General features: G+C 43.7%; 1 protein-coding gene across 1 annotated transcript; it reads left to right on the top strand.

Annotated features, from left to right (window-relative positions):
* Positions 1–4,056: 4,056 nt before the first annotated feature.
* On the top strand, positions 4,057–11,864 carry snorc (secondary ossification center associated regulator of chondrocyte maturation). Its single transcript, XM_026150743.1, has 3 exons — positions 4,057–4,222; positions 11,420–11,578; positions 11,720–11,864. The coding sequence occupies exons 1-3, from the start codon at positions 4,144–4,146 to the stop codon at positions 11,827–11,829; spliced, it is 348 nt and encodes a 115-aa protein (XP_026006528.1). The 5' UTR covers positions 4,057–4,143; the 3' UTR covers positions 11,830–11,864.
* Positions 11,865–17,093: the final 5,229 nt, after the last annotated feature.

A 17,093-nucleotide genomic window follows, 5' to 3' on the forward strand; every position in this document is an offset into this window, starting at 1 on the left:
AATTTAGGAACCATGGGACAAGTTAATTATCTATGCATTTAGCCATGTAGACAAGGCCAAGATGACCTGCTGGTGTTTAAGTATAAGAAGGGAGAAGAAAGATGACTACGCGCCAGAGAGAGAAAATAACAGCTGAGGCTGTAGCATACACTGACTTGCCACAGTGTTTGGTACAGTTGTTCAACTGTTCATTAATACAATCACATATACCACATGGACAAGGTCAAGATGATGGGGAATTAGTGTGACTTGCACAACTGTGAACATGACACGATTGTTGATGCAGACAGGCCGGTCTAAGTATTTCAGAAACTACTGATCATCTGGGATTTTCCCATACATCCATCTCTGGGATTAACTGGGAATGATCTGAAAAAGACAAAAGAAAGCGTGACTTCGGTAACTCAAACAACCAAGAAGAGCATGCACAAAATAACCTTGAAGGAGATGGGCTACAGGTTGGATGTTTCGAGCAGCAGAAGACCACACCAGGTGGCGTTACAAAAGCAGATATGAAGATATGAGGCTCTCAAATCTGCAGCAACTGTGTGATGCTGTCATATGAGGAATGTTTCCAGCACCTTGTTGAATCTACTAATCTAACTGAAGACAGTTCTGAAAGCAGATGGGAGTTCAACCCAGTACCAGTAAGGTTTAGCTAATAAAGAGTCCATTTAATGTATTTTGCGTGCAGTAAACCAGACTTTTGCTCCTTTATTTCTTTCAATTTTTTCCCACATAAGCAGTTTGTTTTGTTTTTTTAAATCAAAACTAACACTTAAGCCTCGAAAGTACAGTATCAAAAACAGCTTACTGATATTGAGGAAGTAAAACTGCATTTTCCCACAGTGCTGGCGCTAGTGTTAGTTACATGGTCAAGTCATATTTTTAAATCCACAAAGGGGAAATTAAAAATTCTCCCATAAACAACAAAACATTTTTTAGCACGTGCTCTGGAGAATCAACATGTGATGAGGAATGGGCTTCCCAAGAATGACTTATCAAAACACCACCGACTTATAGTGATCAGCCACAACACTAAAACTATGGCTGAAAAGAATAACAATCATCTTGTTCCAATGAAATGTTTTGCAGAAGTTACTTTGGCTGTGAATCTCTCGGCTACATATTACCACAGACCAAGATACACCTAAAGCACCTGCCACAACACAAAAACTGCACAAGAGACTTGACAAACAACCCAAGGTGTTGAACTGTCTTTACCTCCCCAGACTCAAGTTAGGTGCTCTGGTACAAGTTCAATCAAAATCAAAATTTATTTATATAGCACATATTAAAACAACAATGTTGACCACAGTGCTTCACAGTCAGTACTGTTCACAACATACATGATGTCCCACAAGCCCCAAAGGATCTGCTACCAAAACCTTGTTCAAGACACCACAGGACAGCCCTAGAGAGTTTTATTTTTCTGTTCGCAAGGAGATGACTAAGATTTTAACATAAACACAAAATCTTTGAACATAAACATTTTTAAAGTTAATGTAAGTGTAAGTTTGCAGACAGGAAATACCGGAAAACTTGCAGTCAGCTCCAGCTTCCTCACGAGCAGCTGCAATGTTGAAGGGGAACTCTTTTGTTAATGGGCCTAAAATCTAGTTTACAAGCGACACAGGCTAAACACTCCAGTGACAAGAGCTTATTTAGGTAATGCAAATGCTGAGCGCCAGACTTCCCATGCTGTGAGCTTTGCTACACCTACATGGCCCTGATACCCAGCCTAGAAGCAGTTCCGCATACTTTCACCACAAGATTGGTGAACCTGAAGTCAGAATTACTGAGAGCACTGATGATAGGAAAGAAGCTGATTGGACAGTGATTGGAAGATACATCCCAATGTCAGCCATTAGTACCAGATAATAATCTGTGGTCGAACCAGTGGAAATGTAGGCCGGTTCTCAAATGACACTCAGGAGCCTGCTGGTGAGAAAGAGGAAAATGACCCCATCAGTACAGTTTGGGTTGTTAAACTGGTTCTGTTCTGAAAATGTGAAAATAGTTCCCTTGGTAATACTTAATAATTTAAGCACTTAGCATCTAATATTTAATTCAACGGTATTAAATGAGATATACCTGCTGACGATGTCATCATAGTTTGTGCTTTCTATGATAATCTGATTTTGTAGTTCCCAGAGGAAGCACCTGTCAGGTTTGCATCCAGCCAGAAACTGATCTGTGTTGTGAAAAAGCCCCTAAAACGACAGAGATGTGCAGTGATTAGGCTTGTTGTGTTGTTCTCAGTGACAAAATCAAATCAATCTTCAAAAGGGTAAATAGGAACTGAAATGTCCTCATGCTACGTTGCCAGATTGTTGGCTACACCCATGAGTCATGGTCAGAAATTTATATGTGCTCATCATTGCCATGCGTGTCAAGATAATTTTGGCCTTTTCTTGATTTCTTTGAACTATTCTTTTTCCAGGGCAGAATGATTGGACAACATACATCTTTAGTGACTTTACAAAACAAGAATCGGGTGGGCAAGTTTGAATTTGTTTTGTATTTTCTCTAATCCTCACAGAGTCAAAGTATATATACAGGCTTAAATATATCTTCTGCTTGTGCTGTGTTAGTGTCTGCATATCATTGGATGATGGTAATCTTCCTGCCCCTGGCTATCATGAGTCTTGGTGAGACGGGTTTCCATGCCAACAGCGCCCTTGTAGCCTCTGGCGCCAACAGTAGCGCAAGTCCTTGGGTGTGATTGTGGTCCGCATCTTCGTGCCCGGAGTAGATTATGGTTTCACCTGAAGACGGTCTGGTCTGGCCGCTTCCGATCCATCGGGTCTCACATAGTCTGAGAACCTTGATGCTGTATCTTCTCATCTCATTGGCCACCTGCGCTGACTTCCCACTTTCGTTCAGGGTTCTGATGTTACAGGTCCCTATCCTGGTCTTGGCATTGGTCGTAAGAAGACTTGTCGGCGAGCTTGCTTTCACCGGCACGCATCATGGGCCCCACTGAAGAGGAGTCTTCCTGTCCAGGCAGTTGTCGGGATGTACTTGTTGTTGCAGTTTCTGTAGCATGGCTTTTTTTTAGAGGATGGGCTTGCTAGCCCCACACCCAACCCTCCTCTTTTCTCATCCTGGATTTGGGACCAGGCAATGGCGGAGTTGGCTCTTATATATATATATTCTCTCAAATCTTTTAAGAAGTGTGCTGAAGGTTCTACAAAATCTCTTAACTTGACAAGGCCAAGGCGTATTTACAGAAATTGAGCTATTTGGCTACAATGACCAGAGGTGGGTTTGGAGGGGTAAAGGTGAGGCTTTCAAATATAATAACACTTTACCAGCTCTCCAGCATGGTGGTGATGCTCTGGGGTTGTTTCGCTGCCAGTTGTATTGGTATATTGCACAAAGTGGATGAAATAATAAAAGAGGACTACCTCCATATTCTTCACCTTCACCTCAAACCAACAGCTAGACGGGTGTTGGGGCTTCCAACAGGACAATGATCCCTAATACACATGAAAACTGTTTTTTGTAAATGATAGAGCAGACCACAAGTAAACCGACAGAAATAAAAAAATGACCTCACTGGTAGGTCGCCTAAGCAATTCCTGCAGCAGGTGACTTAACAGGAACGGAATAAAAATATCACTGGGCCATCCGCCTGAGCGTACATGTAGAAGCTGGTATTTTATGAAGAGTCCGCCAACTCTTTGAAAGTGCCAGTTTGCTGAAGCACCCCTTTAAAATACTGTCCACATATTTGAAGCAGTATCAACAAAGATACTGTCTTTAGATTTTCTCAGTACGTAGTTTATCACTGACATCCTCCAGTTTGCAGTCAGATATTTCCTTTAAGAATTGAATGTCCAATAGAGGCCTGCGTGATGTGACCAGGCCCGAATGTTTACCTCTCACCCCAACTATGTGACTGGAGTTGTGGAGTGGGTGGGCCCCCGTGATGATGTGTTCACAAGGTCCACACTGTCCAGAAAATCCTGTGCACACCTAGTTCCACCCACCATCCCTCTCTCTCCTGCTTGCTTTCCCCTCACCTTTCTCCCTTCTGTGCTCCCCCGTACTCTTCTCCTGCTCCCCTCACAGACTCAGCTATTCGTTAAGAGACTCTGCTTGAGGAGTTTTTGGAGACGCTCGTCGCTTGCAGCCGCCATGGTTCATAACAGCAGCAGCATCTGCAGAGTTGGCCTGCTGGTACTCTTCAGCCTCCTGGTAGCCTTTGTCCATGCAGGTAAAACCTCTAGTTCTGAGTAACATATATATATATATGTATGTATATTTGTGGAATACATTTGTGGAATACACAATAAAGATCACCTGGTTGCACAGAAGTTAATGGAGGTGGAAATGTTTCAGAACGAAACATGCAAAACCGCAAAGAAAGCATCAGCCTGTCGCATTTTAAATGTGGGCAAATTAATTTCTTACATTTTTTTAAGTAGGTCGAGGTGATTTCTTTACAGACACTGAGATAATTTCATAATCTCCATAAAGAAGAAAGTATTTTCTTTTATTATAGCTGAGCTTTTCTTATATATGAGTACATTTTTAGGGTTTTTAGACAATGTTGCCTGCGTTTCTCACAGCTCTCAAACAAAAAACTTTGTGTATTCATGTCATTTTTCCCACAAAGGCACACTGAGGGCCTGATGTGTGTGTCGGCGGCTTGATGTAAATGATGCAGTTGTGAGAACTGAGAGAGCTGTGAAAGCTGCTCTTTGACGAACAGGATGACTCAGTTGCTTTGCCTGATGTTCGTATGAAACTCAAACCCGCCGCCCTCTCACTCGAGCTAAGCTGAAGTGATTCAGCGTAGTGCTGGTTTGGATTTTGGTACCTCTGGAGTGCATTTTATGTGCGTGAAGAGAATTTAGAGATGGTAAGAAGAACATTTCACACAAAAACTGTTGGTTTTCTGAATAAGGGCTATTTTGGATTGACAATCTGAAATAGCCCTTGACAGATTGCCACATCACTGCTCTTTCTTTCACTTTCTCTTACCTCTGCCAGTGTTTCCTTGGAATATATCTCAGATTCACTCGAGAAAACCTCGGGAGACTGTAGACTGGCTCTCAGGCCTAGAGGTCAGAGTAGCAGTCAAGAGGGCAATGGGGCAACAAGGTCCTCCCTGTCTTGTATGGGAAAGAGGCAAAGAAAAATGTGTGACCTGTCACCGATTACACAACACCTACATATATTGTGAAAGACAAGTCTGCAGGAGTTATGACTTGCCTACAGCTTTTTACATTTTGTGGGCTGTTCTAACTTTGGAGGGTGCAGTTGCAAGGTGAAAGCATGTCTTCTATGCCTGCCAACACTGACGAATGAATGCTTTGTTGGATCACAGAGCAAAAAAAAAACTCCCGCCAGGAGAAGTGCTAATAAGGCCAAGTCGTCATGGCTACAGGTTGCATCTCTGCTGACTTCATATATAAATTTGCAGTGGCACGACTGCATTGTCATACAGCAGTGTCGTCAATTGTTGTCACAAGTCTTGACCACAACATCATCCAAGATGAGCGTGACAGGCAGCTTCATTGGTTGACTCAGCATAGGAAACACACAGAGAAATGTCAAATAAGAAGTTTAAGCAAAAACAGTGTGATAATTACTCACATACACTCAGTGTTAAAAATCGTAGCCTTGACAGTGGTGTAGTTGTGTAATGTGAAAATGGAAAACAAAGTCTCTTCAGGCTGTCCTTGTTTCAGAGTAAAATCCAAAACACACACCAATTGTTTTTCAAATATTTTACTGTGGAAAATGTGTCCACCTACTGTGGTATTTTAAGATGGCGAAGCGAGGGCACACAACACCACCGGTGTCATGTCTGGGCTGCATTACTTGTGGTTTTCGATGCTCTGCCAGGTTGCTTTACACATGCATTCGTCTGCGTGCTTTGTCACCTGTCTGACTTGTGTGAAATCCTGAGCAAGGAGGCCAGGGGCCCCAACAAATGGGCCTCTGTGCTTTTTAGTGTCTGAAATCAGCCCTGCCCACAGCCTGCCAAACGCGTAGCGAGTCTGTGCTATATAAGAAGAAAGGCTAACGTCTGGAGTTGTGTATCTTTAAAAAGAGAGAAACAAGCAAAGATTTTTTTCCACCCTGAAAAACGCGATGTACACATATGCACGCAGTGAGCGCTACTACTGTGAGCAGGAAACTGCACGTAAATGACAGATGCAGCAAATATGTTACAAATTAAAATTAATATATGTAATTTCATTTGATTTGTTAGAAGGTTCAAAAAACAAAATATCTTTTCCTGGTTCACACTTCACATGGTTAAATCGGACAGACAAAACTGTCATTTTATATATATAGCACACATGTTAACACAACTCAAGGCTGCTGTTGCTGTTTGTTGCTCTGAATGCTCTGGGGGCTTAAAATGAAAATAACTTCTTTCTAAAACTCATTTTTATTTTTAGAAATGAAAACTCCTCATAGCACTGGTGCGTGCTGCTACTTTCAGAAAACAGTGCGAACTTGCTCTAACAAAAAGGTGAACAACAAATAAGATGTCCAACGTCAGAACTGTTTCACAGGCACTTCATTATATATATATCAAAATGAACTGTGCTGGTTTTTTAATGGGAGTAGTACAAACTGTGCCATGATGTGCCATTGCAAAATGCAGCTCTGTGAGACTCTGTAGGTATACCTTAAAAATCATAAATGCTTTATAATGAATTATTCCATTAACTATGAACTAATTATGCACTCGTGTATTGCAGTTTAACAGCTAAATGTTGTGCATGAATGGTTACAATATCAAAAACTCTAATAATATAAATCCAAACTTGACTAATTATCACAATAACAATCACCACGTTAATAGAGATTATAATCCATTTATAAGAAAACCATTGGAGTGGTCATGTGAAAGAACTGTGAGTCCAAACATGCTGAGGCACAGACAGTAGATAATATTTTTTTTCTCTAGTGGCTCCCTGACTAGATTCAAACCCTACCTCATGGAAACAAACCCAACGGAAAACATGTTATTATTTTTTTAACCTTCTTATTAAATCATTCTGTCCAGAAGGTGCAGCCTTTCACACATAGAGAATATTTAATAAACAAGTTTGTTTGACATCCAGTGCCCAGCCACTGGCTGGCTAGAGCCTGTCCGGTTGTTACTGGTTGCAGCCTGCTGCCCTGCGTGACCGCACAAGCTGCCTTTTGTGCCCTCGGCTGAAGGCCTCATTGATGCCTGAGCTGGCCACAGGCCCGGGCCTCCAAACCTTCAGCCAGCTACAGGACAGGAAGCTGCACACAACTCTGAGTCAATACTGACATCAGGCTGCGTATCAGAATTTCAGAGATACTGCCGCTAACAAGACATGATATGATGTGCACTAGTTTCAGTAATTTTGTCGTGTTTTCCCTTCTGTTAGCAACTAAATAAGGTGCATTTGAGCCTGAAATAAGGATGAAGGAGCTTCCTGAGGGCATCAAAGGCCACAAAGTAAATATGTAGGGTCAAATAGCTGAGTGTAAATATGTTTGCATTACGGTTTTTTGGTATGCGCAGAGTTGAGGACAGAATAATTGAATCTGTGAGGGTCTGAATGGGTGGGCTTGTCTACATCGAGCTTATTTTTTAAGCAGAGATGATGATCAGTTTTTCCCCCTCTAACTTCTAAAAAACATCTGTACAGCTGTTCGATTGCCAAAGCTGTTACCAAGCCGTTAAAGTGGTTTAAACTCTCCAAGTGAGCATTTCCTAAACTCTAAAAATTGGTTAGGAAACACAAAAAATTAAGTCCAGAGAGACATCGTGTTTTTCTGGCTACTGCAGCAGTGTGAAAAGTCTCAGGGTGACTACATGCTCAGAGCAGAGGAATGCCAGACAAAGAAGATTTGGGATGGAAGGAGAAGAGACGACTGAAGTTGAGAGCAGAGTCGGCAAATCACTTCATCTCCTACAGGATGTTTGTTTGTTTGTTCTGTTTAAGATTGGCTGAACCCTTTTGGGGGAAAAGAAACATGTTGAGAGACTCTACCTGGACCTCAAACGGATAAAATGTTCATCTTCTACAAAGAGATCTTTATACCCAGACCTGAGCTGTTAACCCAGTGAGACAAGAGAGACGCTGTTGGAGTCCTTACAGAAAGCCCCATGCATGCAGTTTTGCATCCCAACTAACACAAAGACAAGCAGGTCCGTTAGCAAACCTGGCGCCTCGTCAGTGAAAGACTCCATCCATCCATCTTCATCCGCTTTATCCGAGGCCGGGTCGCGGGGGCAGCAGCCTAAGCAAAGAGGCCCAGACCTCCCTCTCCCCAGCCACCTCCTCCAGCTTATCCGGGGGAATACCAAGGCGTTCCCAGGCCAGCCGAGAGATATAATCTCTCCAGCGTGTCCTGGGTCTGCCCCGGGGCCTCCTCCCGGTGGGACATGCCTGGAACACCTCACCCAGGAGGCGCCCAGGGGGCATCCTTGTCAGATGCCCGAACCACCTCAGCTGGCTCCTTTCGATGTGGAGCAGCAGCTGCTCTACTCTGAGCCCCTCCCGGATGGCCGAACGTCTCACCCTATCTCTAAGGGAGAGGCCAGCCACCCTTCAGAGGAAGCTCATTTCTGCCGCTTGTATCCGCGATCTCGTTCTTTCGGTCACTACCCACAGCTCGTGGCCATAGGTGAGGGTAGGGACGTAGATCGACCGGTAAATTGAGAGCTTCGCTTTTACACTCAGCTCCCTCTTCACCACGACGGACCGGTGCAGCGTCCGCATTACTGCAGCTGCAGCCCCAATCCGTCTGTCGATCTCCGGCTCCCTTCTCCCATCACTCGCGAACAAGACCCCAAGATACTTGAACTCCTCCACTTGGGGCAGGAACTATTCCCCGACCCGGAGTGGGCACTCCACCCTTTTCCGGCTGAGAACCATGGCCTCAGATTTGGAGGTGCTGATCCTCATTCCTGCTGCTTCACACTCGGCTGCGAACCGTTCCAGTGCGAGCTGGAAGCCCTCACCCGATGAAGCCAACAGAACCACATCATCCGCAAAAATCAGAGATGAGATTCTGAGGCCACCAAAGCGAAAGCCCTCCGCCACTTGGCTGCGCCTAGAAATCCTGTCCATAAAAATTATGAACAGAACCGGAGACAAAGGGCAGCCCTGGCGGAGCCCATCACCCACCGGGAACGAGTCCGACTTATTGCCGGCAATGCGAACCAAGCTCTTACAACGGTTGTATAGGGATCGAATGGCCCGTAGCAATGGGCCAGACACCCCATACTCCCGCAACACCTCCCACAGGACACCCCGAGGGACACGGTCGAATGCCTTCTCCAAGTCCACAAAACACATGTAGACTGGTTGGGCAAACTCCCATGCACCCTCAAGTATCCTGGAGAGGATAAAGAGCTGGTCCAGTGTTCCGCGACCAGGACGAAAACCGCATTGTTCTTCCTGTATCCGAGGTTCGACTAGCGGACGAACTCTCCTTTCCAGCACCCTGGCATAGACTTTCCCAGGGAGGCTGAGGAGTGTGATCCCCCTGTAGTTGGAACACACCCTCCGGTCCCCCTTCTTAAAGATGGGAACCACCACCCCGGTCTGCCAGTCCACAGGTACTGCCCCTGATCTCCACGCAACATTGCAGAGGCGTGTCAACCAGGACAGCCCTACAACGTCCAGAGCCTTCAGGAACTCGGGGCGGACCTCATCAACACCAGGGGCTCTACCACCAAGGAGTTGTTTAACTGCCTCAGTGACCTCGCCCCCGGAAATTGGCGGGTCATTCCCCTCATCCCCAGACTCTGCTTCCTCCTCGGAAGACGTGTCAGTGGGATTAAGGAGGTCCTCGAAGTATTCCTTCCACCGCCTGACAATTTTCTCAGTCGACGTCAGCAGCGCTCCGCCAGCACTATACACAGTGCAGGTAGAGCACCGCTTTCCCCTCCTGAGACACCTGACGGTTTGCCAGAATCTCTTTGAGGCAGTCCGAAAGTCTTTTTCCATGGCCTCTCCGAACTCCTCCCACACCCGAGTTTTTGCTTCAGCCACTGCCCGAGCCGCATTCCGCTTGGCCTGTCGATATCTGTCGGCTGCCTCCGGAGTCGCACAGGCTAACCAAGCCCGATAGGACTCCTTCTTCAGCCTGGTGGCTCTCTTCACCTCTGGTGTCCACCATTTGGTTCGGGGATTACCACCACGGCAGGCACCAACCACCTTGCAGCAGCTTCGGCAATGGAGACGCTGAACATGGTCCATTCGGACTCAATGTCCCCAGTCTCCCTCGGAATGCTGTTGAAGCTCTGCCGGAGGTGTGCGTTGAAGAGCTCGCGGACTGGGGCCTCTGCTAGACGTTCCCAGCACACCCTCACTAGGCGTTGTAGTGCCACGTGCACTTATGGACACTCTTATGTTCGAACAGGGTGTTCGCTATGGCCAAACTGTGATTAGCACAGAAGTCCAATAACAAAGCACCGCTCGGGTTCAGATCAGGGAGGCCGTTCCTCCCAATCACGCCCCTCCAGGTCTCGCTGTCGTTACCCACGTGAGCATTGAAGTCTCCCAGCAGGACAACAGAGTCTCCAGGTGGAGCACCTTCCAGCACCCCCCCCCCCCCCCCCCCCCCCCCCCCCCCCCCAAGGGACTCTAAGAAGGCTGGGTACTCCGAACTGCCACTCGGCGCATAAGCGCAGATGACAGTCAGGACCCGTTCCCCGACCCTAAGGCGCAGGGAACAAACCCTCTCGTCCACCGGGAAAAACCCCAACGTACCGGCAGCAAGCCGAGGAGATATTAGAATACCCACCCCAGCCCGCCGCCTCTCACCAGGGGCAACTCCAGACTGAGACAGAGTCCAGCCCCTCTCCAGGAGACTGGTTCCAGAGCCCAAGCCATGCGTAGAGGTGAGCCCGACTATATCTAGCCGGTACCTCTCAACCTCACGCACTAACTCAGGCTCCTTCCCCACCAGAGAGGTGACATTCCATGTCCCCATTGCCAGTCTTGGCAGCCGGGGGTCAGTCCGCCAGGGCCTCCGCTCCTGGCCGCCACCCGGCACACAATGCACCCGACCCCTATGGCGCCTCCTGCGGGTGGTGGGCCTGCGGGAGGATGGGCCCATGTCTCCTCTTCGGGCTGTGCCCGGCTGGGCCCCATGGACTAAGGCCCGGCCACAGACGCTCGCCCTCGGGCACCCTCCCCGGGCCTGGCTCCAGGGCGGGGCCCCGGTAACCCTATTTGCCATGGGAGACCCTACCAGGGGGCAAAAGCCCCCAGACAACATAGCCCCTGGGATCCCTGGGACACACAAACCCCTCCACCACGATAAGGTAGCGATTCAAGGAGGAGCAGTGAAAGACTTCAGTAAGAAAACATGCAATCATAGCTGATGCAGCACATCAGCCATGTCTTTTCTTTTTTTTTTTTAAATAAAAGCTATCCTTGTTGTCCTTTTTCTGCAGACACTGTTTTAGACACTGCCCCAGCAACTAGGGACAACCAAGACACCGTGTCTGGAGATGAGCCACCCAGCGACACCACCCCCAAAACCCACTACTTAACAGACCATCCCTCCACCATCGACTATGATGATGCCACAGAAGTTTTCAACGAAGAGGAAGGTAAAGTTGTCCCATTTTTGACTGATCAACATGCACACAACCACCAAATAAATTTTCTTTCCTAATTGTGTGTGTGTATATATATATATATATATATATATATATACATATAAATAAATAAATATATATGCCTGTGTGCAGGGGCCATGGGGCCAGGGGCCATCACAGCCATAGTTATAGCAGTCTTCCTGGGAGCATCTGTCCTCCTCGCTCTCATCGTCATCACACTCAGGAAGTTCACCGCCTCCTAGAGGAAACACATATGGTTTATGTGTGTGTGTGTGTGTGTGTGTGTGTGTGTGTGTGTGTGTGTGTGTGTGTGTGTGTGCGTGCGTGTGTGTGTGTGTGTGTGTGTTGGTAAACCATGACTGTTTGTGTGCCTGTGTTTCTCTGTTGCTTCTCAGTTCCATCTTTGAACTCCAGGCTCGACCTTTGTGTAAAACGTGTCTTTTGCTTTGCTGAAAATTGTGGCAGGGTCCTTAACTGACTATTTGCAGGTTTCCTAAATACTCAAATTGTTGCTCAAACACGTCCACTTGTTGCTGAAGGAACCATCTTAGAAACTGGCTGGCTCTTCCAGTGCAATGCTGTAGCACATTTGTCACTTGTGGGTTGTTGTTTTTTTTTTTAAACATGTTGTTTTCCAGTCATTTCAATGTTTCGCCTTTCTTCAATACATGATTTTGCTTCTATGTTAGCAGGAAGTGTTTGTGGTTATGTTTGTCTGCGTCTTACTTTTCCAATCAGTGAGAAATATATTTGAATTTTTTTTAGCCGTACATGGAAGGTTTTTATTGGTCTTTCTCAGTAATTGTACCTGAGTAATTTTCAAAAATATTTCCAAGGTGTCACCGTGCAAAAGTTTTCAAGTTTGTATTAAACCATTAACAAACATTTGTAGAGTCAAATTAAGAATAGAACATCTTTAAAAGGGGCTTTTTCAATGAAAGTAAACAGACGTGTTGTTTGTACCTGCAGAGCAAATATGCAGTTAGTGCTTGGATGAATGTGCCTTTTGTCTTTGCATGTTTGTGTGGGGTTTTTTGTCTCTCTTTTTTTGCAGGAGGAAAATTAGTATAGTATATTATGAGATATTTTTCTGTACAACCCAGAGTCCTCAGTCATACAGCTGGATGCTGCCATTTTATCATCAAGTCAAAAATTATTAAATCATATTTTAATAGTTTAGTGTGTGTGTGTGATTGCACATGATTACTGAATTAACTGTAATTTTTTTTCTTTTAGACATTATACATTTTCGTGTACAGTTACAGACTGTATATAAAAGATGCGCATTTGGGTTTGAAAATTGAAGCCAATTCATTTGGGCTTTAAAGCTGTTTTCTTTATATTGGCCAACAGGGCGCCATGTATCTGATTGCTAAGATGAAGTCAAATTATTTGGGTTTATAAGGAAGGGACCCCACTGGTCCCTCTGTGTTTGACTTCAGTAAACACTTTCCTGATCGGTTTGTACTTAGCTTTTGCTCATATTTACCAAAACATTCACTTTGTAAATTATGGTACCATTTAGATATATAAGCATGATGAAACATGGTATAATCCGTGGCACCTTGTGACTAAAAAGTCATAAGTACCATATGGGCAAGCAATGTCCTTCAGTTCTTATTCACTGCTTGCTCATCACATTTAGTTTCAAAAACTAAACAAGGCAACTGGAAAAAACCTCCTTGCTCAATGCTTTTCATAAAACCAGACAGTGACTCACATCAGAAATTATTCAATTTTAACTTTTACTATAGAACTAATACTGTTATTTCTTCTTAATTCAGAATATTAATTTTAAAATGTGATATGTGTCTTTAGTAGTTAGTAGTCATCCTGTACTATAGTATATCGTCTTTCACTTCTGATGTTTAAAAAAAAAATCGGGTCAGATGAACAAATAATAAACAAATAATAAATGAATTAAGACACACATCATGTCTTAATTTATTTAAACTAAACAAAGCCAAAATTCAGAGGTACTTTGTGAAAAAATCAATACTGAGTTAACAGAGTAAGTAGATAACAGGTGCTGCAACTCAAATACACTTTCAAACTGATCAAATTAACTCATCAGCTGGTGTGTGCTAACTCAGTGACAAGAATTAAGGACATTTTAGGAAGCAATGATTTTAGGAAAACAGCTGTTGCTTTCCATCAATCTTGAAAGATTTATGAGGCCATTTTCAAACAATTTGAAATTCACCTTTCCAAGGAGAAAACATTAAAGACAGTTGCCAGTCTTCCTCACAGTGGACACCCTGGCAAATTCACCCAAGCCCAGACCGTGCAGTGCTCAGAGAAACTGCAAAAAACTACATGCCTCAGTTAGCATGTTAAATGTTAAAAAGTCCATTAAAGCAGAATCAGTGAAAGACTGAAGAAGCGTTGCCTGTTTAGACGGGATGCCAAGAGAACCTTTCTCTAAAAAGAACATGGCAGCACAGTTCAGAACAGCATGGCAACGTTGCAAACTCAGCATATCAGCAGAAACAGTTCATACCAGCTATGAAGCACGGCAGTGGAGGGGTGATGATTTGGGTTTATATTGTAGCCACAGGCACCTGTAGCCACTGAGTCCTCAATGAACTCCTCTGTGTACCAAAGTATTCTGGAATCAAACGTGTGGCTATATTTCCAACATCTAAGGCTTGGATGAAACTGGACCAGGCAACAAAGCAAATATCCTGAGGAGAAAAGAAAGAAAAGATTCACGGAGTTGTAATAAGCCCAGTCAAAGTCCCAACCTCAACTCAAATGAAATGATGAGGCGAGGCTTTTAGAGCGCGTAAACAAATGCCCACAAACCTCAACGAACTGAAGCAAGACTAAAGAAGAGTGGGCCAAAATTTCTCCACAACAATGTGAGAGGCTAAGAAAGTCATACTGAAAACACCTACTTCAGGTTATTGCTTCCAAAGGTGATTCTTGAAGCTACTGAATCAGGGGGCGTACTTAGTTTTTCCCACACCGTATCTGCATTCTATCTTAGCTTGTGTTGAATAAAGACACGGTGTAGTATGTTATCCGCTGTTGTTCATTTGTGGTTGTATTTTCTTAAGAACTTGGCAATGACCGGATGACTTTTTATGTCCTGAAAACATTAGAACTGGAAGAGGGCATACTTTTTTCACATGACTGCATACAAAGAAACACATTTACAGAAACAAAAAAGTGTCATATGCTTTCCCCAAAAGTGAAAGCATTTTTTTTCCCCAGTTTAAAACTGAAAGCACAATTCGATCTCTTCTCACGTACTTGAATTTAACTATATTTCTCTGGTGACTGATGACGGTAACTTCGAGCTGTGAAGTGTAGCTGTGGGCACATTCTCACACTTTAAATTCAGTTAAGTCATCTCAGTACATGAAACCAGGAAACTCTTAAACATAATCACAGTCTAAATCTGCTTCTGCAGCTTCTCACAGACTTAAAAGGAAAAGGGCTTTGAAAGCAGTGTTCAGAAATTTTCTTTCACATAGGACAACTCATAGCGGTACGTTTACTAATAACAGCACTACTACTGAAATCACAGTATTGGAGGCATCTTGCTTTATTAATAGTGACTGCTGAGAGACTGTAAACAAACTAGTTGTTGACCTAAAAAAAAGAAAAACCATGCAGGGAAGTCACATGGACAAGGCCTGGTCTTTATATTCAGCATTAAAGTATTATATTTAATTTTGATCAAATGTTACATCTTATATTATATAAATCTACATTCACATTATATTCATATCTCTTACGATTCATGCAAATCAATTTGTAAATAATGATGGAAATTCCAGTTTGAGGAAACAAACCGCAAGAGAATGAAAAAAACTTGTGGTATTAGGCAAGATTTTTTATCAATAACAGTTTCCTCAGCTTGATTCATTTTCAGCAGCCTGTGTCTACATCTGATATGTGTTCTACCTTGTAGCGTATCCTTTGCTAAGACTGCAGAACTTAAGATGGTAAAGTTGGTCTGCTGGTCACTAGGTTGGCTTACCACTTTGGTTCAACTTAAAATTTCTCAACAGCTGTTGGATTTCTCCAGTGTGTCCTACTAGCTCACTGCTACTATTTTAGTGAAATATATCAAACAACGAGGATGGATTTCTTTAAAAAGCCACAGATGTTCAGATTTTACTAAGGATAAATAACAATAACACTTCATCTTGACGTCAAGAAATTTGTGACTTCTCTCACGATCCGACTAGGAAATCTTTCACTTGTTGAGCAAATGTGCAAGTACTACAATATTTACCATGTTAGGTTTTAATTTTTAGGCGATAAATATTATGTCCCCTAGCCAAACAAGGGCTGGTCTGGAGTAGGGATAAATGGAGAGGGTTGCATTAGAAAGGACACCCGTCATAAAATCCTTGCCAAATCAAACATGCAGATCAAGACTAAAACAATAAATACCAAGAAGGCCACACATTTTAGTTAGGTTCTGGCAACAAAACCATTTATTTTGATTTAGGGAAAGGTCACACTTTGGGTTCTGGTCACAGGCAGGATAAAAGGTGGATGTAGCTGACATGATGCCACCCATTGGTTTCTTAAGTCCCATTTTGAGCAACATTGCCATCTTGGTTGCAACCCCCCCTCCCCCCAGATGTGATGAGGAAAGGGTGGGTCTGACTGAAACCGTCTCTCCCTGGGTCATGACTTGTTATTCGCAAGTGGTTAGCTAATGACTTTGCAGTTTCATATCACTGACAATCCTCCATTTTAAAACTAGGAATGACCAAGATTTTCAAATGAAACTTCATCTTCTATTCAGTATGACCCAAAATGAGTGACTGAGATCATAATAGTCATGTGCCCATGTTTTTATACTGTCTAAATTTTTTATATAACCTTTCAAGAGCTTTAACCAAGCCTTCAGGAGCATATCTGAACCAATAACAGGTACCTCTTGTTATCTCTCACAGCGTAAACCAACCCAAACCTAAAACTGAAAGTATTACAAGACAAAATAAACTTTTCTGATTTAAAGCACCAAAGCCACACTTCTTAAAGTAGCTACTGGCATAGATTAGCTCATAATGCAAATTAGCTAGTAGTCTGTGTTGCGTAATTCTAACCTTAAAGGCACATTTACCTTAAATTGCAATGTGGTGCAGTGGATTTGTAATATCATAGGCCAGTCATGTAGCCTTACAGGCCTACAACTACTCAAATCAAACATCAACATGTAACGGCTAAGTCACAGCACGTAGATTTTATCTTTTGTCCAACCCAGTCAAAGTAAAAAAAAAAAAAGAAAGTCCATTATGATAGAGAGGGGTAAGCAGCCTATCAGGATAACGCCCACAGTCATTTTAGGAAAATATCTTGCCACTTAAACATAAACATAATCATCGTGAGTGCTGCTGCTAGTTTCTTCAGATGTTTACACAAAAATAGAGTTCCAGCAGACGTGCAGGGCAGGTTCATGTTACTTTGATTTTAAACAGCTATAATGCATATTTGAACACATGCATGATGTGTGGCACAGTCAGGAAGTGGTGATGAAACA

The sequence above is a fragment of the Astatotilapia calliptera genome, chromosome 18 (assembly GCF_900246225.1).
Source record: "Astatotilapia calliptera chromosome 18, fAstCal1.2, whole genome shotgun sequence".
NCBI lineage: Eukaryota > Metazoa > Chordata > Actinopteri > Cichliformes > Cichlidae > Astatotilapia > Astatotilapia calliptera.